Source organism: Natator depressus, chromosome 8 (assembly GCF_965152275.1).
Source record: "Natator depressus isolate rNatDep1 chromosome 8, rNatDep2.hap1, whole genome shotgun sequence".
Taxonomy (NCBI): domain Eukaryota; kingdom Metazoa; phylum Chordata; order Testudines; family Cheloniidae; genus Natator; species Natator depressus.
In genome coordinates, this window is record NC_134241.1 from 71,004,717 (window position 1) to 71,029,505 (window position 24,789).

The following is a 24,789-nucleotide window of genomic DNA, read 5'->3' on the forward strand; positions in this document are numbered from 1 at the left end:
GCCCCTCCCCTGTGTTTAAGTTTAATAAAAGTTGCAGCCTGCCACTTAAAATCCATCCATATGTCTGTCATCATTTCACTGCTGTGTCTGGATCAAGGGGACATGAGTCAGAGGCTGGGAGGGCAACAACTTTGACAACTACCAAGTGTATATGTTTGTTGTGCTGGGAAGTAGAAAGGTATTTTGGATACAGTGTGGATGAGTGCATAGACAGATGAGGATGGGATGAATGGATGATGCTAGGATAAAAGAAGGTGAGAATACCCCTTGTTCACCAATGGTGACTAGGGCAGGATTTTCAAAAGTGCAGAACATTAGCCTAACTCTGCATCCATTGATATGAATGGTAAAACTCCCAGTGACATCAGTGGTAGGTGAAGAAAGCCAGCACTGAGTATGCTTGTAAATCTCAATATAAAGTCTGTGCAGGATTTGTAGTTCGTGCTCAGGAAGTGATCAATAGCGTATCAGAGTCAGTTTGTTCCTTCTGGCGCAGTCGACACCACCTCTTTCTTCCCCGCATGATATTCCTGTACAGTTACCTCTTGCAAATACCTAACTTAGCAGACACATGAGAAATGCTTTCTGTTGTGACGCTCGTTGCATATTCATTCCATATGCTGGACATTGGATCGGGGTGGCCAACCTGAGCCTGAGGAGCCAGAATTTACCAATGCACATTGCCAAAGAGCCACAGTAATACATCAGGAGCCGCCTATCTGCTTCCCCTCCCCCACACCTGCTCCCAGCGCCTCCAACCCACCGGCAGCCTCACCGATCAGCAGTTCCCCGCACCTCCCAATCAGCTGTTTCGTGGGATGCAGGAGACTGGGGTGTGTGTGGGGGGGTATTTCAGGCTCAAGGTAGGAGGCCGGAACAGATGGAGTGGGGGCAGGGCCTGTGGCAGAGCCAGGGGTTGAGCAGTGAGCACCCCCCAGCACACTGGAAAGTTGACACCTGTAACTCCAGCCCCGGAGCCGGTGCCTATACAAGGAGCCACATATTAACTTCTGAAGAGCCACATGTGACTCCAGAGCCACAGGTTGGCCACCCCTGCATTGGACCTTTGCATGTGAATCGCCATAGTAAATACACTTCTTGATTAACTCTACTGGAAGTCAAAGTAGAAACACAGTGATACAGACTGTAACAATGGTTCCCATTTCTAGCATAAGTGGCCAACATTTTAAAACAATATTTTATTTCTTACTTTTATCATTGTCTATATACAGTGGATTGTAGCAACAATTGCTTAGTAATGCTGTTAAACTATCTCCAGATCATCTACTTAGTACCTTTTTATCTTTCACTTAAATACAGTAAAGGAAGCCATGAATCCTATCCAGTTTAATAGATGGGGTCTTCCTGAAGTGGATCCAGAGACCATGCAAACCAGTGAACCATGGGTTTTTGCTGGTGGTGACATTGGAGGTTTAGCTAACACTACAGTGGAATCAGTGAACGATGGAAAACAAGCTTCCTGGTATATGCATAGATACATACAGGTGGGTCTTTAAAAGTAGTTTTCCTTTCCAGCTGCAACTTAATATCTGTTTTCACACACACATTTATTGGTTTGCTTTTTTCCTGGTTATTGAAATAATTGCCATGGATTTTTAGAATTAAATATGTAGGTTTTGAGCAACAGGCATCTAGATACGCTGGAGATTCGTGCATTGCAAATCTGTTAGATCAGTGATTCTCAAATTTATTTTATTGTGCCCCCCTTCTTTGTGGCTGTAATAGTTTACACCTTCCCCTCCTACCACACAAGTACATATACTGACAAAAAAAGAATCAACATTCAGCGCTCACTAAATATTAAAAACAGTAAAGCATTGATTCAAACAGAGCCAGTGATCCACTGTAATAAGAGCAAATGCAAAACTATGATTGTGGTTGATGCTTACAATTAAATGTGCACACCATGTCATAGCAAATGGATTAATGTACAGATGGCAACGGCTTTGTATAATTCTTTTCAAGCTTAACAGAAATCTGTCAAAATGCACAGCGCCATCTGAAGACCTGATATGTCTGGAGGAATCAGATGTACACAGTAATTTTCCCCCCTAAAGCTTCTCATGCCCCTCTCCCTCTCTCCCCAAATGCATTGTGCGCCCCCCTGGGGGGCCCGCTTCCCAGTTTGAGAGCCTCTGGATTAGATAATTAAAACTATAGATGTATAGTAACAAAAATGGCTTTGGTACATTGAAATTAGATTTTTTTTAAAAATGTGTAAATCTTAACAATATTCTTCTCTCCAACTCAGAGTTCCACCAAGGTCTCTGGTCTGCTATGGCTTCTTCCACAATAATCAGTATATGCAGAAATATGATTTAGGTAATGTGGGGCGGGGGGGTGAGTCCATCAATATTAAAAAGAACCTCTGAACAGCACAGAAGGTATAAATTAAATATGGTCACTGTTATTACCTGGGGAAGATACTATTATTTATAGAGTGCAAGTGTACCAATGCTTGACAAAACGTGTGCGTGCACACACACAAAAAAGGGATTGCAGTCCAGCTCTGACAAATCTGATAATGGGGCTACTGGAGCAAGGCAAATACAAAACCTAATTCATGGAGAAAACCAGTGCAAAGAAATGGGGTTTAATGGGTTTAAACCCTTGAGCAACCAGGTGACTAAGCATTTCCCCTTCGCATGCTGTAGAGATGATATAGAGTGAGAGCTGTGATCTGCTCTTCTCTCCCCCTGGTTTAATGTAAAAACAGGCATAGTGAGCAAGCTATAGTCTTAGGTCAGGTGCAGAGGGACCATAGCAGACCAGAGACCTTGGCCTTTGTGTGGAAAGGCAGCCACTGAAAAAATGTTTGTAGTACGAAGAATTCTTTGGAACAAACAGAAAAGAAAATATTTTCTAAAGAAAATGGATTTGAATAACTGAGGTAGTAGCAGTGCCTTTCCTTCCCCTCCCCCCCCCACACCCCTTATGAGACACTGTGTGTGTGCCCAGCTTCATATTGTTTCAGTCTGCTGTGGCTTCATAAAAATACTGTATGGCTCAAAACTTGTTTTCGCTATCAGTACATATATTTCTCATTTATACTGAAGCAGTGTTTGTCAGCTGTATTTTTAGACCCCGTCCAAATACTTAGTGTTAAACATTCTACGCTTTGATATGTGAGTACATTTGTTTTGGCAACTCTGTGACCCTCGTGAGGGTATCTCCTCCCTCTCTCCTTATTCCCTATCCAACTTCTCGTGAAAACATGCATCACTCAAAGCATCTCTTATAACTGCATTGCCGTCGAAGGACATTTTTTTTATTCCTCTAAAACATTCAGTATAGTGGAATATACTGAGCATTTTAAAGGGAGTTTGAAAAGTTGTGGCCTGAGAATTTAGAATTTTAAATCAAACAGGCTTGATGTTAGAGTGCTTCGGTTACCCTTTGCAAGTTTTGAGGCAGCTTATTCGACCTTACAGTCTCACCAGGAAGCTAATGGGAAAGCCTTGCAGCAATCTTCACAGGAAAGTTTCCAAATGTCAAGTGTCATCTTTCCAGCTGCTAGATGAATGGATAGCCAAGAGGCATTTATTTGGATGTACGGTCCCTGTAAAATCTGGCTGCTGTGGTGGGGAAGACTATAATTTGGCAGTTACTTTACCAATATTTGCATCAGTTGCAATCTTAGTAACAGGATCAGGGACTTCATTTTTAGGGGAGTTGTGATTTAGAGCCAGATCACAATGTTCGAGCATTTATACGCCTAACACATTGCTCTGTGTGTGGGTACACATACATATATATGTAAATTGTTCCTCAATTTTGAACTAACTGTTGAATCCTCCCCTGCTTTAGATAAAAATACCCTCATGAAATAGATTGACTTTCTCTCATCTACAGGATTGTAAAGCTGACAATTTCTTCACAGTCTTAGTGTTTGATTTAGTAAAAAGGCTCATTTTAGGTTTCAGCTGTTCCATGTACAATGTATCTATTTGTATTTATAAAAAATAATTGCCCGTTTCCCAAGCCACTGACTGTACTAGTACCACTAAAAATATAACTAGCATGCAGTCCGCGCTTGGCAGCATCAAAAGACCAATCCAAACAATTCTAGACCACAATAAAATGTGAAATTAAAAAAAACAGCATCCCAGTTAATTGCTTGTCGTTTCCTTTAAACAGCACACTCCTCACATCTCAGCCTAGTTCAGGCAAAAGGCTGAGCAAACAGATGGGCTTTACATGTGCCCTGAAGCTCAAATCATTCAAACTCTGGCATGCATTCAAGAGAAGTGTGAGTTCCAGAGTCAAGGGCTCTCCAAAGGGAATGCCTTATGTTCAAAACTAGGAATTATTTACAGAAGCATCTTGGTTGATCTCACACTTGATGTTCTCCATCAGTAACAAACCAAACATTCCTTGCTTCTCAGCATTCTTCCACCAGCTTGAAAAGCACAGGCTTGGCTGAACTCTGTATCTTTATGGTCTCTGTAAACAAGACCAGACAAAACCAACTGAGGATGGGAAGTACTTTTGTCCCTTCCTGGTCTGACTGTTCCATTAGAACTTTCATCTACATTCTAAATAGAATCAATGTAATTCAAAGTTAGAGGAAGATAAAGATCCATGTAGAAGTAGCCCCATTTACCAGGCTGCCCACCACTCAGACTATTTCCTGAGGTCTAGATTTTGTTTGTTATGCCATGAACATGTAATGGTTTCCGTGCTTAATTTATTTAGGGCTTATCTATGCTTACAGTGCTGCAGGGGGTTAGTGAAGATGCAACCAACACAGACAGGAGAGCTGCTCCTGTCAGCATAGGCACTCCACCTCCCAAGAGGCAGTAGCTCTGTCAATGGAAGAAGCCCTCACGTCAACATAGCACTGGCTAGGAACTAGGTTGGTATGACTGCGTTGTTCAGGGAGGTGGATTTTCCACACTCCTGAGTGATGTAGTTATACCAGTTGTTCCCAAACTTGTTCCACCACTTGTGCAGGGAAAGCCCCTGGTGGGGCGGGCCAGTTTGTTTACCTGACGCGTCTGCAGGTTCGGCCAATCGCAGCTCTCAGTGGCCGCAGTTCGCTGCTCCAGGCCAATGGGAGCTGCTGGAAGTGGCGGCCAGTACATCTCCCATTTTAAGGGCACTGGTATTATTCTACTTAAAGCAGATCTCCCCCCAACTTTCCCATGCAATAAATAAATAATGTGAATTTTATATCTAGTGAGCCTGGACCGTATTTCTTTTATGAAGACTGGCCATTTCCTCAGGCTTATCTTTGAAGCTGTTGGCCATGTTGGCTGCCTTCTATTCAGGCTAAATGAGGGAACAATTAAATGTCCCCCTTGTTTAATGTTAGCCGAAACATTGGAAAATGCTGCCCTAGGGACTAAATTGTATGCAAACAGAAGGTAGCTGGTGAGTTATTTGATTTCAGCTGCATGTATATGTGAGTCAGAAACAACCAGGAAGCAGGTAGAAAGAAACAGAAAGGCAAGGAGACAGCTAGAAAAGCACTGGGAGTGTGGCCCTGAGAGCGATCATTTTCTGTGGTGCTGGCTCGAAAGAGGCTTGGACTGTGAGCGAAAAACCTCCTGTTGTTAATTCCTGCAGTGTTTAGGAAAATAAGACTTTGTACATACTTTGTAAATAAATAAGATTGCACTGAAGAAATACCCTGACTCCATCATCAATTTCTTCTTCTAAACCAGGGGTTCTCAAACTGGGGGTTGGGATCCATCAGAGGGTCGCAAGGTTATTACATGGGCGGGTTGCAAGGTGTCAGCCTCCACCCTCAAACCACACTTTTCCTCCAGCATTTATAATATGTTAAATATATAAAAATGTGTTTTTAATTTATGGGGGGGGGGGATTTGCACTCAGAGGCTTCCTATGTGAAAGGAGTCAGCAGTACAACAGTTTTAGAACCACTGTTCTAAAGGAAACAACCCCCAAGTCCTCAAATATTGGGTAACAGGTTGAGTCAAAAGGGGTAACAGTATGGTGTTAATTCATATTTCTGAGATATAGGACTTCTCCTATTGTGCTTCAACAAATATGTAATTTTAGAATGAATAAATGCATATTTACAAAGCCTATTCAAGTTCTTAAAGGATCCACAGGCAGGCGATAATACACTGCAATTCAATACAATTGTTTAATTTGAATAGTGTCTTTCATACAAACTGCTTTGGTGACTGATTGTAAATAATAGAATTACACAGCTAAATAATAGAAAAGAGAGTGAGTACGGGCAAGGAAGAATAGATGTGTTTTTGGATGAGATTTTAAATGAGAGAATCAATGAAGTGTAAAGATGCAAGAAAATTGTTCCAGGCTGCAGAGGAGAAGGCTCTCAGTAAACCAGTTATGTTGATGAAACTTAGCATTTTTTTTAGTGCTCTGTGTGTTGAAGGCACTGTGTAGACATTGACTATATATACTAATGCCATGAAGTAGGTGGTCAAGTAGTTATCCACAGCTAGGGAAACAGACAGAGACAGGTGAAATTACTTGCTCAAGGCCACACAGCGAATCAGTGTGAAAGTTTTAATACGCAGGATCTTCCTGTCTCCTGGTCCTGTACTCTTCACTACAGAGCACACTGTCTTGTCTGCAGGAGTATCCAGATCAGAAGAAAGAAGACCAATGCATGCAAAATGTTTATGGATTTTGGCATGCTTTTCAAAGAATCCTGGAGACACGGTAACCAGGTGTCTGAATTCCCACAATTGTAGACTCAACTGGTTGACAGCAAATTAGAGAAGAATTGGCAAGCATTTTTAATCTTCTTTTTCTAAAGGTCTGCCTACAGGTTTTCTTTTACTGTGTGTGCAGTGTCAGGTCAATCTTCATTATAAAGCTTATTTTTTCCTATTAGGAACCTATATAGCATTTTAATTTGTTGAAAGGTTTGCTTTGTGAGAAAATAACACATCATGATGTAGTAAATTTAATTCCTTTATGAGCATTGTGCTGAACAGAGAGGTTATGAGAAGCAAAACAAACATAAAAAAAGAGCAAAAGGAAGCGTGACAAGAGGAGGGGAAGATAAATCTGCAGGAAGCATTGCTACTGACTGTTGAACCCTCGGCCTCATCTTACAGCAGTGCATATTTTGTCATTTTGATTTACTCCCTGGATTCCCTAATTCTTGTCGCCACCTATGCCAGTCTTTTGGGATGAAAGACCCATCTTGGACACCTCCTTGTCGGGCCAGCGATCATCAGAGGTGTGGAAATGTAGTATCAGGCTGTTGGAGATATTCAGGCTGTAAAAGTGGTTTCCAAACCACTATGACAAAACAGACAGCAGTGACCCTCATTAACAGGGAGTGGAGCACCAGGAGTAGGCAGCTTCTGGTGGAGTCAATGCATTTTTGCATCTAGGTGGAGTCTCATCTTTTTTCTCTCTCCAGGCAGTATACCAAGGGTGTAGAGAGAGTGCAGAATCCTAATGTCAGGGGAAAAGGTCTATGGTTGGAGGTGTTTCAGTGGATGGCTGGAAACCCTGGTGATCAACTAGTTTGCAGGCCAGCATGCCCCAAAGCTTTCCTGTTCTTACATGGGCACATTCAATCTGCGTGTCCCAAATTCCTTTCATTAGAGGAGGGTTTTTTGTCTTGCACAAGCCACGTTTTATTTATACAGAAAGCACCTTTGTCGCCTTTAGCTAAGATTCATTTGAAACAAAATTCATTTCATGTGGCAGTGGAAGTAGCTTTTGAAGATTAAGTCATCTGGCCAGGAAACAGAAACAGGACGACATGGCTTAAGCAACTAATCAAATACTGAATTTTGAATAATGACTGTTTTGAGGCATACCAGGACTGAGCAGTTCTTGAGCAGTCCACAGGCAGAGCTTGAGCTGCATTCCGCGCCCGAAAGCCTTCACTGCAATTAAACAGCCTCTTAGCCTGAGCCCTGCAAGACCAAGTCAGCTGGCACAGGCCAGCCACAGGCTTCTTATTGCAGTGTGGACATCCCCAGAACTCTGGGGAGTATAATCTCTTGAGTGCACTGAGTGGCCTGTATGGAAGGAAATAGTTCAGTAATTCCATTTTCCCCCATACTCTTGCTGTCTTTGTTATGGCTAGCAATGTAAAGGGCACTACCCAGAAAAAGATCATTACATCAGGGAAATTTGGTCCCAAATGGCTGGAATCTGACGAAATCAGCTTTTCTCAAGTGATTTCTGCCATTTTGGAGAACATCCACAGCTCCAAATTTTCTGTTAGCATAGTTCCATTAACTTCAGTTGTGTTACACCAGCCAGGAGTCTGCCCCAGGAGTCATGCCACTTCTGGATTTGGACCCTACCTGGGATGAAAATACAAAGGGTCAGGTGATTTGAATATAGCTCTTTAAATTTGGGAGGACACGAGTAGATTTTGAGGTTCTGCATCAAGACTTTCTTTAATTAAAGCCCATGAAAAATCTATAGTAGTTCTCATCCCCGCCGCAGCCCTGTAGTAACATGCATAAGTGAAAAATGGAGTAAATAAGCTCTTTAAAAACAAAAGAAAGGGCAGCAACTCAAGGGTTGGAAGATTTTACAGAGTTCTTGGAGTATCAGCTCCGTCCTTACATAAGAGATTTCTTTGTGTGTTTGTGCTTCTCAAGGAGTTGAGAACCCCTCCACTTTTTTTTCCCCTTTGGCTTTACTGACTCAAGTTCAAGGTTCTTAGGTTATGTCTGCACTGCAATTAGACGCCTGCAGCTGCCCCATGCCAGCTGACTCAGGCTTTCAGGACTCAGGATAAAGGGCTGTTTAATTGCAGGGTAGACATTCAGTCTCAGGCTGCAGCCTGAGCTCTGGGACCCTCCCACCTCACAGGGTCCTAGAGCCTGGGCTATAGCCTGAGCCCAAACATCTACACGACAATTAAATAACCCCTTAGCCTCAGCATCATGAGCCCAAGTTAACTGGCATAAGCCAGTCATGGGTTTTTAATTGCAGTGTAGATATACCGTTTGTGGCACAGACCGTAATTCCATCCATCATGAACTAGATAGGATTCTGCTCAGTGTCCATCCATGCAACTCCTATATTTGCCAGCTCGTTAGGGTGTTTCTTCTCCAAAGGCTGAGCCCGCTGCCTGCTCATTATGTTTGCCATGCTTAAGAGCAAGAGAACGCACCTGTAATGATCCAGGCATTGTGAAGCAAAGCCACTGATCTGGTCAGTTCTTAAGGATTGCTGTACTGTAACAACACCTTCAAAGTGATTATGGCTAATCAAATATTTCCATTGTTTGTAAATGGACATTATTTGCTTGATAGTCAAAAGCCAGCTATGTTAGGGTTGATTGAGTCAGTTCTGGGGAATAAAATGTGCAATGAGTCCGTGTGCAAAAATGCCTTATAATTTTTTATTGACGCATGCATTCATATGTATATTTTCTCTTTTAAAAAAATCAGCTGGCTGAGATATTTTTAAAACTGTTAGAAAACATAACTACAACATTTATATTGTTTGCTCTTCTTTGGTCCAGTTTCTAGCTACCAGTCCAGAATTAGGGCCTGATTCTGACATCCTTACAATACTCACATCGAGTAGTACTTTATTACAGTGCTACTGTCAGTTATGGCTGATTCACGTTGTTTTTTTATGGTGTGTAGGTGCCTGGATGAATATTGCCGCCAGTGATGGCAGGTTGCTTATTGATACTGCATGTGGAACACTTTCACTCTTTATGATTACTGGAGTCTTCCCTCTTTAGTGTATCTAAGCAACAGTTGTGTCGTATGATACAGTTAATCCCAATATTGAAGCACTTGTTCATGTGAATAGTCCTAGTGGTTCTAAAGAGGACCTCTTTCAATGAGTATAGATTGCAGCATTGAATCCCAGGTACCCTAACCGTCCCAGAGGTTGATCGGGTGTCAGCTGATGTTTGTTGTCATTTTGGAAATGGTATATTAACTCTTCTCTCCCGCGGTGTTTAAAAATATGAGAACGTTAATCATTAAAATGCAAATAATGTGTAGCTGCTAGAAACGAGACTTGCACCAGTTTTTTTTAAAAAAATAGAGATCTATTTTAAAATTGATGGGAAGCAAAGATTTTACTTGTGAAAGAAAATAAATGTGGGTGTAAGACTGAGGCCTCAATTCTGCAAAGACTTGCTCACATTTAATTCACAGACTGTGAATTGTTACACTGACTTCAATTAAACTTTAAGGGGCATAAATCTTTGCAGCATTGTGGTCTATAGTAGAAAAATCAGTTGCTCAGTCCCATTGCTTACCTTTGGTGTTCCTTTAGTCAATACTACAATGTCTAGGCTTCACAAGGCTCAGTTAACCATGGCCTTGGAACATTAACTCAGAGTGTCTTTGATAAACTGTACGTATGCATTGTACCTGTTGTTTTAACAAAGTTATTTTATTTTAATATAATATTTTATTTATTTATTTCAGAGTAATACACTGAAATAATATTTCAGCATCAACACCATGTTCCCTTTTAAAATGAAGTTATTTGACGTATGACTTTTTGCCCATGGCCAGCTAAATGTTTTCATCACTGCAAGCATAAAATATTAGAATATTTTAAGTGTATGAGTGATTTTTTCCCCTCATGCTAACAAGAAATCATATAAAATTCAGATGACAAAAATATTTGTATATTTGTTTTTACAGTCTTTATACGGTGCTGCAGTTTCTACTACTCCAGAATTACCTCTCTTCTATACTCCTGTTGATTTGGTAGACATCAGTGTAGAAGTGGCTGGACTGAAGTTTCCAAATCCCTTCGGTCTTGCCAGTGCAACTCCAACTACTAGTTCCCCAATGATTCGAAGAGCATTTGAAGCAGGATGGGGATTTGCTCTGACCAAAACATTCTCCCTCGATAAGGTAAGGAAATATTTTAAGGCATATGTAATTTCATGGTATGTTCTAGTCATGATCTAAATGTTTTGAGAATATAAATAAGTATTAGATCCAGTCAGCTAAAAAGCTTTTAGGGTTCTATTAATATTCTACATACTTTTCCAGGGCTACTATTAACTCAGTTATTTGATTCTGGCAGTACCCATCGAGTGTTACGTGCTGTAGACTCCAAACAAGGCACAGCCTCCATTCCAAAGCATTCCCAGTCTAAAAGAGACAAAATGAACAGATAGACAAAGTATAGCAGGAGAGGGTTCTGACTGCTTAATCAAGTGGGAGGTTGGCCTCCTTTTGATAAAACAATGTTTGATAACAATTTGTTTCTATTTTGCTGATAATACATATAGACTATCCCCACTTAACCCCCAGCCTTTCCATTACTAGTCAGATAGTTTCTTTTAGGAATCATAATGGAAATAGGTTTTCAGGCAGGATTTGAATTGAACAGCTCACAAAGACCGTTCCACATGTAAGAGCTATCAGGATGCAGTCAAAGAAATTATTGTGTGAGCAATGGATTTATGTATCTATGTAGATGTTGGAATCACTAGGGGAGTTTAGGAATGGTAGCAATATAAGACAAGACAGAAAGATAGGGAAGAGCAAGGCTTTACTGAAGGCCTGGAATGCAAGGACAAGAAGCTTGAATATGTAGCAGTAGGAGAGCAGAAGCTAGTGTAAGATGAGGTCAGATTGATGGCCAAGGAAGATGATCTTAATGGCAGTATTTTGTACATATTGGCAGTGGGTACAATGGGTGTTAGGCTAAGAGAAGGAGGAGGTTGTAGCAATCAAGATGAGAAACTGAGGGACTGAGCAAGAATTTTAACTGTAAACACTGAAAGAAAAATACAAATCTTAGAAATGTTTTGGAGGAAGAGGCAACAAGTTTTGGACATGGCTTGACTGTGTGGGGAAACGAAGAGGGAGGAGTCAAAGATGAACCCCAAGTTGCAGGTCTGAGTAGTATGGAGCATGATTGTGGTGTTGGAAAGCAACAGAGAATAGGATGGATTTGAAGAGAGCTTGGAGGAAACATAAGGAGCTCAGCTTTGGCCATGTTAAGTTTCCTGTGGCAGTGAGAAGATGTCAGTGAGGCAGCTGAGATGCAGAATTGGATGGATGGGGACTTATCAAGAGGAAAGAGGCAAATTTGTGAGGCATCTCTGTAGAGATGGTAGTTGAAGTAATATGAGTAAATGAGATCATCCAGAGAGAGTGTAAAGTGAGAAGAGAAAGGGAGTAGCAAGAGTGTCCTTACAAAATATGTGTGGCCAAAATTTGATCTCAGTCATACAACCAAGATGAAGTAACTCCACAGAAGTCATTGCTACTCTGGATTTATACCTAAATAATGGAAATCCAGAACTGGCCCATTGAGTACAACACAAGCAGAAATTTTTCTTATTGAAACATTTTAAGGGAAGAGGTTTAATTGAAGCATCCCCTGCCATCAGTATTTGCACAGAACTCCCTGTTAATTTCAGTTGAGTGTCTAAGTTGATGGCAGGATCCAGCCAAAACTGAGAATTGTTTATTAATCGCATATGCCTACAGCTATGTTACATCGCACTGTGACTATATCAGATCTCATAAGTTAAGCAGGTGTGAGCTAGGTTAGTATTTGGGTAGGCTTCTTTGGAGGAATATACGTTACAAGAAGTAGTGTTGGCCTTTCACTACGTGGCACTTTTGTCAGAGTCAGTACTGAACCAGTGATTTATCATGGGGCTCCAGTAGTCAGTGCGCTGCCAGAGGTGAGGCTTTTGCTTGATGTCTTTCAGATCAGATGTTCAGTAAAACCAAGGTTCTGAAAGTAGTCATTATTATTTTATGGTATTATTTTAATATAAGAGAAAAGGAGGTTGGGCAAAGTGCCCTTGACTCATTCAAACTTGGATTATTACAGTCTACCTAGGTAAATTTCCCCGGGAGTCTTAGTTGGATATAGTATTATTCATTTCTGGCCCTAAACTCTGGAGTAGCATTGCTGTGTTCTATAGAACAACTGTCATGACCCACCCAAGAGCTGGCTGACGTGATTTTTATAACATTATACTCTTGACAACGCCTCCCAGAGGTGTTGAGCCTTAATGTATATGATGTGCTTTGAGATACAGAGATGTTAGGTGCAAAAAGAAATGCAATTGTTTCTGTTTATGTAAACAACAAAATATTAATACTATTAAAATACTAAAAATATTTCAAATAGGAAGACAAGTTCAGTGAGGTGCAACAGTTCTTATTTCAACAATGAGATTCTCAGTCTAACACTGGAACAAATAATCACAATTTAGTCTGGATTAATATAGGTCAGTATAATGTACAATTGTCTTTGATCTGTTTAGTTAGCTTCTGATTACACTGATATAAATCCTGTGCAATACTCAGAAGGGAGCTGGAAACTCTTGGCCTGTAGAACAAGGGTAAGTGGAGGTTATGTATGGGCACAAGTAAAACTGTGTGTTAGTCCTCTGCATGGAGTGGAAGACTCAGACTTCGCTTTGTGCGCCAATTTACTTACTCTTATACATGCTGGGTAATAGGGGGTTGGCTGGTGGCAGAGTGTTGGCATGTCCAAGAAGACATGGGCTTAAGCATTATCTTCAGAAAGCAAATGAAATCAGCTTTACCTGGCATTTACATACAATGCTCTGCACCTGCCCTATGCAGCCTCAACCCTATAATGTTCATTTTTATATACAGTAAAGGTAAATCAACTCTGGAATAAAAGACCCATGGCGTAGCCACTGCTGGCCCTGCTCAACTGACTCAGGCTTGAGGGGCTCAGGCTGCAAGGCATCACATTTAGACATTCAGGTTTGGGCTGGAGCCCAGGCTCTGGGACCCTCCCGTCTTGCACAGTCCCACAGCTTGGGCTCCAGCCTGAGCACGAACATTTACGCCGCAATTTTACAGCCCCACAGCTGGAGCCCATGAGCCTGAGTCAGCTGACCCAAGCTAGCCGTGGGTGTTCAATTGTTTGGGCACACTCTCAAGAGCCAAGCATAAAATAGCCTCTGGGGCTATGAGAGTTCTGCGGCAGCAGAAATGGTTCGCTCTTGCAAAATCTATGTACCTCTCAGTAGTGACTATATAATGCAATTCCAGCATTATGTGGCTGCCAGTGACTTCCCCTGTTTCAGAGATATAGTCTGTGTGCCAGCATCTGGAAATGACAATTGTGTCTTTTGGTACTTTAGTAAAAATGGGTGAGGTGAGGCAGATTCCCTGACCAATAGCTAGGGAAGAATATGTAAAGAAATCACAGAGCCCAACCATAGAGTTTCCCAAGTTGACAACTGTCATGGAATGCAGTCAGAGAGAAGAACAGGGTGACGGAGAGAGAGATGGAAAAAGAGTACAGTTGCATCTGAAGCCTTCGCCCCAGAAGGAGGGAGAAGATAGGAGCCAAGATGAAGACTTGAAGCACTTAGAAGGCAAGGGCCTCAATTTACCTAAGCTTTACTTCCTCTGCAAGCAGCACATCAACTCACCAGCATGGGGTGCTGCTTCTTTTTTCCTTTCAGTTTGACTTTGTGCAGAAGGCCAGTGTAGACAGACACTCTAGACAGGTCGCACCGATAAATGTGGCTGTCCAAGTCTTGGGCAGCCCAGAAGAATGGGTGTAAATTTTTTTTTTGGGGCAGAATTCCATTCGAGAACACCAGGGCAGCCAGTCCTACAACCAGAGGGAGCCAGCCTAGGTTTCTGTATCCCCTCTTACCTAAGGATTTTTGGACAGCAGATCTGCAGACATGGTGCCACAGATGATGCTTCTGTTCCTCCAAACCCGGAACTGCTCTTGCCTCTCCCCTACAGTACCCCATGTGCCACAGAGAGCTGCAGCACTACTCCATATCATGTAGCATTAGGTCTCTCCCCAAACACTGCCTCACCCCCCATGCAGCAGAGCCACCGTAGTTCCACTATGCCTAGGACCTTCTGTTTGCGGTGTGTAGGATTCAGCCCTGTGTGCATCATTAGATGTTTTCTTCTGCAGTACTGCATTATAATTGTAACATACAGATGATCTAATGTAAGTCATATCTGAAATTCTCTCAGAACATTTATGTGCTTAAATACATGCTATGGTAAATATTTTAGAAGGTACGTGTTATTACAGTGTAAAACAGGTGTTAATTATAAATTATTGGATTGTGATATATAAATATATGTATATAAATGTAAAATTTGTGGATTTTAAGTTTACAAAATCAAAGTACAGTATATCTGTGGATATCTGTACTAATTAATATCAAGTAGCTCTGATCTTTTAAAGAAACAGGGATCACTAATTCTAAAGCAGATTCTCACTGGGCAAGGAAAACAGCAGAGAACAAATATGCCCCTTTAAGCACACTCTCTTCCTTGTCCAGCTGTACCGAAAGAAGGACAGGAAACACTTGATATGGATTTAATCAGGCCGCAACTTTATTATTAGATGTCTGGGACTGCCCAGCAGATAAAAGTGTACAGTGCAGGTAAACCCTGTTTATCTTGTAATTACCCTGGGGTGGAGAGATTCCACCAGCTCCCCCTCTTTTTTCCATTCAGGTCCCTCCAGCAAATCCATTGCTGGGACCTTACCATCCACCCCCCACACTTGTAGGAGGGGTAAGGTGGGCTATAAGAAATGGGGAGTTCAACTATAGGAGCCCCAAACCCCACACCATTCCGTTCCTTTAATCAGCATCTCCTTTTAAAGTCTTTTATCTGCACTGGACATCTACCACACACTCACCAAATAAGTGGTGACATATAGCCTACCACCTTTTGTGCTCACCATAATAGGTGTTCCCTAACACCTGCTGTGGGGAAGGCAAAAACCCCCCACGCCACTGTCATAAAAATAAAGGGAAGGGTAAACCCCTTTAAAATCCCTCCTGGCCAGAGGAAAAATCCTCTCACCTGTAAAGGGTTAAGAAGCTAAAGGTAACCTCGCTGGCACCTGACCAAAATGACCAATGAGGAGACAAGATACTTTCAAAAGCTGGGAGGAAGGAGAGAAACAAAGGGTCTCTGTCTGTCTATATGCTGCTTTTGCTGGGGATAGACCAGGAATGGAGTCTTAGAACTTTTAGTAAGTAATCTAGCTAGGTATGTGTTAGATTATGATTTCTTTAAATGGCTGAGAAAAGAACTGTGCTGAATAGAATGACTATTCCTGTCTGTGTGTCTTTTTTATAACTTAAGGTTTTGCCTAGAGGGATTCTCTATGTTTTGAATCTAATTACCCTGTAAGGTATCTAGCATCCTGATTTTACAGAGGTGATTCCTTTACTTCTATTTACTTCTATTTCTATTAAAAGTCTTCTTGTAAGAAAACTGAATGCTTTTTCATTGTTCTCAGATCCAAGGGTTTGGGTCTGTGGTCACCTATGCAAATTGGTGAGGATTTTTACCAAACCTTTCCCAGGAAGTGAGGTGCAAGGGTTGGGAGGATTTGGGGGGGAAAGACGTGTCCAAACTATGTTTCCCAGTAAACCCAGTTAGAGTTTGGTGGTGGCAGTGTATATTCCAAGGGCAAAGGATAAAATTAATTTGTACCTTGGGGAAGTTTTAACCTAAGCTGGTAAAAGTAAGCTTAGGAGGTTTTCATGCAGGTCCCCACATCTGTACCCTAGAGTTCAGAGTGGGGGAGGAACCTTGACAGCCACTGAAGCCAATATGGGGGTGAGGGAAAAAATTGCTTCCCAGCCCCGCTAAAAAGGAGCATCTAGCACAATGCCCCTAGCAGGTTCAAACCAGTGGTACAAGTAAAACCCATGTCTTACCGGTACGGGGGGAGAAGGGGATGCACCAGCTAAGGGGTGCATGTGACCTCCCTACGTGACCCTCCATGTGACTCCTCAGTGCCCCCCCCCCCAGCTTGGGGCCCCCATGCTCTTCCAGTCCCCTCTCCACATCCCTCCCATGTTACCTGGGGAGACAGGGCTGGGGGAGGTGAGCCGGGGGGGCGGGGGAGTACAGCCGCAGGAGGAGCTGCCGGCATTCTGCTCCTTTCCCTGCTGCCCCTCCCAGCGGGGAAAGGAGCAGAACCCCCAGCCCTCTCCTCCGGGCGGGCTGCTGCTGTGTGTTTCCGGCCTACTTGCACTGCTGGTTCATACCCACCAGATAATCACACCTCAAGAGGAGGGAGGGTGGGTGCTGCCTTGCCTGCTGCGTGGAGAAAGGGGTTTCCAGCACCCAAGCCTGCACCTTTAAAGCCTTCCACCCTTACGTTCCAAGGGGGTGAGTCAGTGCTTCAAAGCTGACCAACACCACCTCTTTGCCTCAGTTTCTGACCTTGTTCTCCCCCCACCCCCATAAAGCACTACTGTCTTCCTCAGCGGGCCTTGACAACGGCCCCCCTGCTTTCAGTGCAGGGCAGTCATTCTCCTCTCTTTCCCCCCAACTTCCTTCCCTCCCTGAGGTATTGCTGAAATACTATTTTTGTCTTATTCAGAGCTTCTGTGCTTCGAAGTTACTATGTATAAATTCGGTTGGTAAGAAATTAAAGGAAAAAGGTGGAGGGAAGAATAAGATAAAATAAAGTCCACAAAAAGAATTCAGTTACTAGTAAATCTATTTAAAATATGTTTACCTATGTTCATATACCAATCATTACTACTTTCAGAACCATTTCTGAAAAGCTACCTGCAATGGGAGAAATCTCTTAGCTTAATTAAAAAGAGTATCATCTGGTGATAATTCTTAAAATGATATATTGGAATTTGTTTGTTTTTTCTATCTGGATATTGCACCATACATAGAAATGGAATTTCTCTTAAATCAAAATCTATAATCAGAAAATTTATACAAGACTGTTCTTTAATTAATTTTTTAAATGAAAATTTGAGACATCTACTGTTCATTCTACGTTAGAGTTCATTTTTAATATATTCTATTGAAGAATTTGTATCAAAATTTGTAATCTTTTAAAACTATGGATTCAGTTGTGGTTTCCTCACGTCACTGTATAACTAAAGGAGCAAGAGAAAAAAACAGAAGTGGAATGGCAGAATGTTCACTTCGATTTTTAGATGCTTCCTTCACTTGTAAAAATTTAATTCTGATTAATCGGAGACATCTGTCTTTACTCTGTTGTGACATGCATTGATTTGTGATGCTGTTGCTTTCAATAACCTAGAAGCAGTTGCCTTTATGAGGGGTACCAGCAGAAATAAATGTGTAGACTAACTTCATTCTGAAGCTCCACTATTTTTTTAATTTTTAAGCTGCAGGTTGCATTGCCAGTTTTAAAAACAGACTAATGATTAAAAGTGAATTAAATTTCAACTAAAACATTATATTGCAAGAAAGTATTTACCCCTCAATTTATATCTGTACAATACATAGTAATAAATTCTACACTATATTTTCACAAACCATATCTAAATGAAGGATGTTGTATATTGTGCATTAATTTGACCCAAAAGTACTACATTTCTGCGTGCTGTTATTACAACACACTGATTCATGCTTCAGCTAGTTGAGTGTGTGTACATTTGTACTCCATTTACCTCTATAATTATAGGTGGTAAAATTGTGTTGCAGTGACATATTGTTTTCCATACCATTAGTATTTCACTGAAGTGAACCTGTGTTTTATATTTATATATTTGAATGATATTACAACACAATAATTTAGATTAAAGTAGTTATATATATGGTGCCAAGCCAGAAAACTATTTAAGATGTATTAAAATGCAGAACCTTGACATTTGAAATTCTGATGTTCTTAATATGACAAAGGTTATTCTGTGGAGTTTTGCTATAATATGAAATATTAATATTTCACAATACAGTTTTGATGAAGTACAATTTACCTAGCTTGCATATGATAAAGAAATTAAATGCTTACCAAGGGAGTTCAGCAAGAATTAGAGCCCTGCCTGAACATCTGCTTGAAATTTTATTATCCTGTCCTACTGACAGCATCACTCCCTCGTTGTTTTTCTAGATTGACAGCTGAATATTGCATTGATTTCTACAGCAAATATGTTTAGGTGAACTATGTTTCCTTTTTTAGGAATTTAGAACTTGCTTTTGATTTTCATCCTATAATTTTTTTATATGCTCCTGACATTTGTAGATGCCAGATTGAGGTCTAGTATGCTGTAGCGAAGATAGACCATTGACTTGCTGTGAAATGCCAGTTGATATCTCAGTAAACAGAAATATTACTATTCTTTATTGTGTGGCCTGTATGGGCTTTCTTTGGGGAGACAAATGATCAGATTGTTAATGTCAAATATAAAAAAGATGGTTTGCCTTTCTACTAAATAACATCAAGAGCAACTTTTATTAACTACATTCTTGAACCAAAAAAAAAGCATTTTACAGGATTTCTTAGCACATGCAGCTTGCCTGTGACTTGAATTATTTATTGTTTTACAAATGCTCTACTGATTCTGAAAATATAAACCGTGAATTTGAGAAGAGTTGCAATGAGAAATATCGCATTCTATGGCTGACTGACTGATATTTAGATTTAGATGTTTAAAGTATATCAAAGATTAACAAATGAAGTAAAAATTATCCTGGGGACATAAAATAATATGCAGTTATTATTAAACAACCCACTATGTCAAAAAGAGTCTATTTAACTTGTATATTTAAATAGAGAAGTGTTACTCAGTTACAAAGAGAAGACATTCATGCTGAAAATCTGATCAAAAGGCAGGAAAAAAAGTCTTTCACATAATCTTTCAGTACCTCATTTCCCTGGTACGATCAGTTTAAGGGCCAAATTCTCTGCTGTGCCTAGCTTTAGCCCAGCCCTGGCAGAGTTTACAGTAACTTTTTAAAGCATGTTAGAGGCTGTTCTCAACTCTGACAACTTAACTGCTGCAAAGATCATAGTGCCAGCTGAGGAATTCCAGAGTGCTCTGCATTCTGACTAGTGCCACACCCTCTCCCCCCTACCCCTCTTACACCAGGGGTTGCTGGGGCATGGCATAAAGGCCAGCTAGGTCACCTCTAGACCCATTGGGATGTAAGAGGATGTAGCCTGTATCATGCATACTTTCAGCAGCACAATGGAAGTAGAGGGACCAGGGAATCTATCTGTGAATATTTTTGTATTGGGTACTTAAGAGGGAGGGGGAACCTAAATTCATCCCTGGTGTAACTCCACTGAGGTCTTCCTCCCTGAGCAGGTGTAAGTATTGATCCTATCCTTGAAGTCAGTGGAAGGGCAAAGCACAAAACCCACAGAGAGGAGCTCTGCTATTCCCACAGGAAGATGCACAACTCCATGACAACTCTGCAACAGAACACAGAGTGGGATGTGGCATGTCAGGGTTATGGTCAGTGAATCTGCACAGATCATAGCTCCACAAGCCCAGATTCCTACAAGGAGTGGGATGCCAGGCTGCATAACCTGTTCGCCTTTCTCTTCTCCCCCCGCCCCCCGAACCTGAAGTAGCAGCCTAACCCTGTGTGCTGGTTACTGTAAATTGGGACTGAAGATTCAGTCCCTCAGCCCTGTGCATTTTGAGCACATTTTTCTTTTTCACAGGTTTTGAACCAAAAAGCCCAAATGCCTGGCATGAAGATGACCTCCTCAAGGCTTCAAGCAAAACTGACTATCAGTGGCAAGCTGTGTATATTTTTAAAAGTAGTGAACATTTTCCTGGATAATTTAGTTTTGAATAATGCTTTTTAGGTTATGTATTTTCTTTCATTTAATCAGTGGTGAAGGCCAATGGGCCAAATTCAACAGAGTTTTATTCACTCACACAAAGTCTAAAACTTTGGCCCTTAAACTTCAATCTTGAAAACTTTTGGCAGCTTAGAAATCATACTACATTCTAATAGAAGAGTTCATACATTTGAATGAGACTGATTCTGCCCTCACTCACACTGGTGTAAATCAGGAGCTACTCTCGTGAAGTCCATGGAAATACATCTCTATAAAACCATTGTTATGAGAATCTAGTATTGAATGTGCTGTTAAATACGTCATCAGTGCATAGGGTCCAATCCTGCCTGATACCTATTCTAAATACTCCCAATGACTTCAGTAGGAGTTTCATGTGAGTAACAATGCTGCGATCTGTCCTACATAATATATGACTGTCTGACATGGAAAATGTTCAATAAAGATGCGATTTAATAATTCAGTGGCATTAAAAACACATGTAAATCTTTACACTTAGCTAAATCTTGGTTAAAAGTCCCAAGCATTTCCCAGCAACTTCCTTTTTTGCAAATCATCTCAAACTAAACAAGCTGTATAGTCTTGTATTACTTTTGTATAAAATAACTGATTCTTCTTCCAATGTATGCCACATTTTTTTTCTAAAATGGTTACAGTAGGTCTGATTTACAGAAGTGCTGAGCACCCGCAGCTCCTGTTGACTTAATTTGGAGTGTTCAGTGCTTCTGAATATCAGGCCCAGTTAAGGTGACCAGATAACAAGTGGGGAAAAATAAGGACACATTTCTTTTTTTTTCTTTTTTTTTGGGGGGGTGGGAGGAGCAGCAGGTATAGTTGCCTATATAAGACAAAGCCCCTAATATCAGGATGTCTGGTCACCCTAAGTCCAGTATCTTGAAAAACACAAATGTGTAACATACTTATATTAAATTTTGCAGATCACAGTTGATCAGCTACAGTAAATTCATATCCTCTAAGGAGACTTACAGCACTCTTGACAAAATCAGAAATAATATTCTATAACAAAGGATTTCAGTTAAAAATAGGGGCTCTACATATGTTAGAAATTGACAGGGCTCATTTCTGAAATTGACATATCTTTTTTATTTTCATTTTCTTATAAAAGTTCAGCATTTTGTTGAACTATTTTTTGTTTCTCTGTCTATATTGACATGTAGAGTTTTTCATATCACAATTCATTCAAGCTTTTGCTTTTGGAGTAACCATTCTGCCTTTTATCAGAACCCTTGAGGTCTGTACTTTTAGCCAGGATTTATATGGCCCTTACAAGATATGGAAGTTTTCCCCAAACTTTTTTTTTAATCATTGTGTGCACCCTGCTTTTTCACCAGTTTGTTTAGGGTACTTTTTCCATCGTTTGTACACATCCACATTTTCATGTCTATATCAAGTCACCTATCCTGCAAATGCTTATGCACTTGCTTAACTTTAGACAAATGAGTAGTTCCATTGACTTGAAGTTAAGCAATTGTATAAGTGTTTACATGGCTATGGACTAACATTGTATTTTTACTTTGTATCATTTTAGCACTAAACTTAATTTAAAAACGATTTGTAATGTAAAAGTATTGGTCTCATTTTGATTGAATTATTTTTCTTTCCCTGCCATATTTTTTTCTTTACTCTCTTCTGGTCTGTTGCTTCCCTTCTCTTCTGGTCTTGCCTGTTGCTTCTGTTTGTTAACAATGTTTAACCTCCTACAGCTTAACTCTCTCTGCTGACCACAGAAAAGAGGGAAAAATAATTAAGTGAGTTGTGCGACAAAGGAGATGGCCTAGATGTTGCTGTTAGCCATAGTCTCTTCTGCAAACTCTGCTACCCAAATTTTCCTTGTTTCATCCAGCCACTTTGAGACTACCATACCCATGGGCAGTCTGAGAACTTCCTTGCCCATCCCATCAGGTGTATTATGGAGAGAAAACATGTGCCCCCTAATTGAATGCACAGTACATTCCACACAATGGAGCAGATCATACCTGTTGGAATATTGTGCCAGTTTAGCTAAAGCTGTGATTTTAAACTGATTTATTCACAGTGGTTCAAAATCCTGTGTGGGTACACTGAACTCAAAGTAAACCTGGTGTATTGATTCAGTTTGCACTGGTAAATTTACGGGCATAAGCTAAACAGATGTAACTAGTTTTAAAACGATATGTGTGTCCACACAGTGGTTTGCAGTGATTTAACTCAATCAGTTTTCACACCGATTTTATTGAAGTCAGTGCAATTTGTGTGTGTAGACTAGGTGCTTTTCTGCAAATTTATGTCTTTCCTCTTAACTCTTGAGTAATTTCCCAAATGAATTAGGCTAAAGCAAATTAAGGCCACTTTAATTCTGAATGAGAGTGTCCATGTAGGGGTTTAATACTGTTTAACTAATTCACTTTTAATTCAGATCTTCAGCTAATTCAGATTAATTTTTCTGAATGTCCTCATGGAGACAAGCTTGCCCTGACTTCAATAAAATTGGTGTGAAAACTAATTTAGTTCAAGTCAGTTTAATCATATCAGTGTAAAAGTAGTGTAAGGCACAGGAAAATCAAGCCCTTGCTCTTCTACATTCTTTGCTGGCACACCTGATACTGACATTGGTGGTTTTACTTCTGATTGTCATTAGTGGAAGAGCAAAATGAAGTCCCATATTTTTAAATACCTGATGCACTGCTTATGTTAAAATAACTATAGCTAAAGTAAAGTATTGTGTTAGTTCATTCTAAACAACACTTCCCACCAATCTTCAATTCTGATTTGCAACTTTCATTATATTTTATCAAAATATTAATGTGGTCATGGATTCTGGAGTGTATCACACAGTCAATGTGTGTGGGATTTGCACGTGTAAATATGTATATCCCTTACCCCAGGTTCACAGCACTCATCCAAAATACTATAGCCATATCAAAATACAATTTATAATCCATAGAAGAAGGAAAAAACAATCTTAATGTTGCTTTAGCATTTTGATTGTGTTTAATTACACTATCACATAAAATTTCTCAGATGATACAATATAAGGACGTACAACTTTAGAGTCATATGTGTAACATCTTGTCATTTTTGTTCCATTTATATCCATATTACTTATACTGAGATCATTGTGTTATGCCCCAGTACATATCTGTTGTCTGACTTTTTATATCACAAAGTTAATCTAACTACAAAGTACAGTCTTGCAATTCAGAGTATAAATATAAACGTAAGTAAACATAAAACAGTAGGTACAAAACTAACTTAGCTACATATTTAGATACCATCTACCAGGAAATTTTCACTGTAACTCTATATTGTATACTTAATCTGTAGTAAATTGTGCAAGTACATTTTACTATGTATTTTTTTCCTATAAATTACTGCCAATGCCTCTGTTTGTCTGGCTTCTGCTATAATTTAATGCACTATAAAGGGTTTTACATGAAATTATCACACTAAAACATGCTATAAGTAAAAAAACCATAACAATGTTTCCCCAGTTTTTTATTTCAGCAGGTGGCCTTCTAGTACTAAAAAATTCAAGCTGGTAAACAGTTCAATAAATGGACAAGCTACATATTGATTTTTTTCTCTAGTTATGTAATATTATTCACTTCTTTTTGTCCAGAACTCTGTTGTACAGGTGCTTGAGAGTGCTAGAAACATGGTGGTGGTTGTGTATTGGAATGTGCAGAGTAGGGAAGGCTGTCACAGCAGTCAATAAGATCTGAGAGGTGTTGACTAATTGCCTGCTAATTACACAGTAAATTGTCTAATTAAGCTGATGGTTAATTAGGGTACGCTTGCACAGCAGTCTTGTGGAATTTTTGTCTGATGTCTGGGAAGCAGCTTGTGTAATTGGCAAACTGGTAAGGACTGGCAGAGAACATGACTAGAAAGCACACTGCCAGTAGATGACAGAATAAGGATGCATTTGAACAAGGGTTGTCAACGAGAGTTGTCATGTGAACACTGAGGGTTTTGTTAGCCTTCTACAGCTATCTGGCAGTGGGCAAATTAAGAAATGTATCTAAAAACTGTGGAAGCTCTAAATAAAATAAGGCTTTTTTACTTCTAAGAAATATTAGTGGTTTGCTGTTTTCATGTTTTATCCAGTATATAAGTTTATATATAACAGTGTACAGTGTGCACGTTTATTGGACTTCCTTAAAACAATGTTAGTTAAGAATCAAAATAGATGCAAAAATATACCGCATTTACTTACGCAAGGTTATTCACATTCTGTGCAATGTATTATAATAAAATGTTGTGGAGGGCCAA

General features: G+C 40.2%; 1 protein-coding gene across 1 annotated transcript in view; it reads left to right on the top strand.

The window, feature by feature from the left end:
- Positions 1-24,789, top strand: part of DPYD (dihydropyrimidine dehydrogenase) — a 552,826-nt gene that overhangs the window by 306,210 nt on the left and 221,827 nt on the right. Inside the window, exons 12-13 of the mRNA XM_074961282.1 lie at positions 1,321-1,505; positions 10,620-10,835. Coding sequence (XP_074817383.1) covers positions 1,321-1,505; positions 10,620-10,835 — 401 coding nt within the window. The remainder of the gene's footprint in view (positions 1-1,320; positions 1,506-10,619; positions 10,836-24,789) is intronic.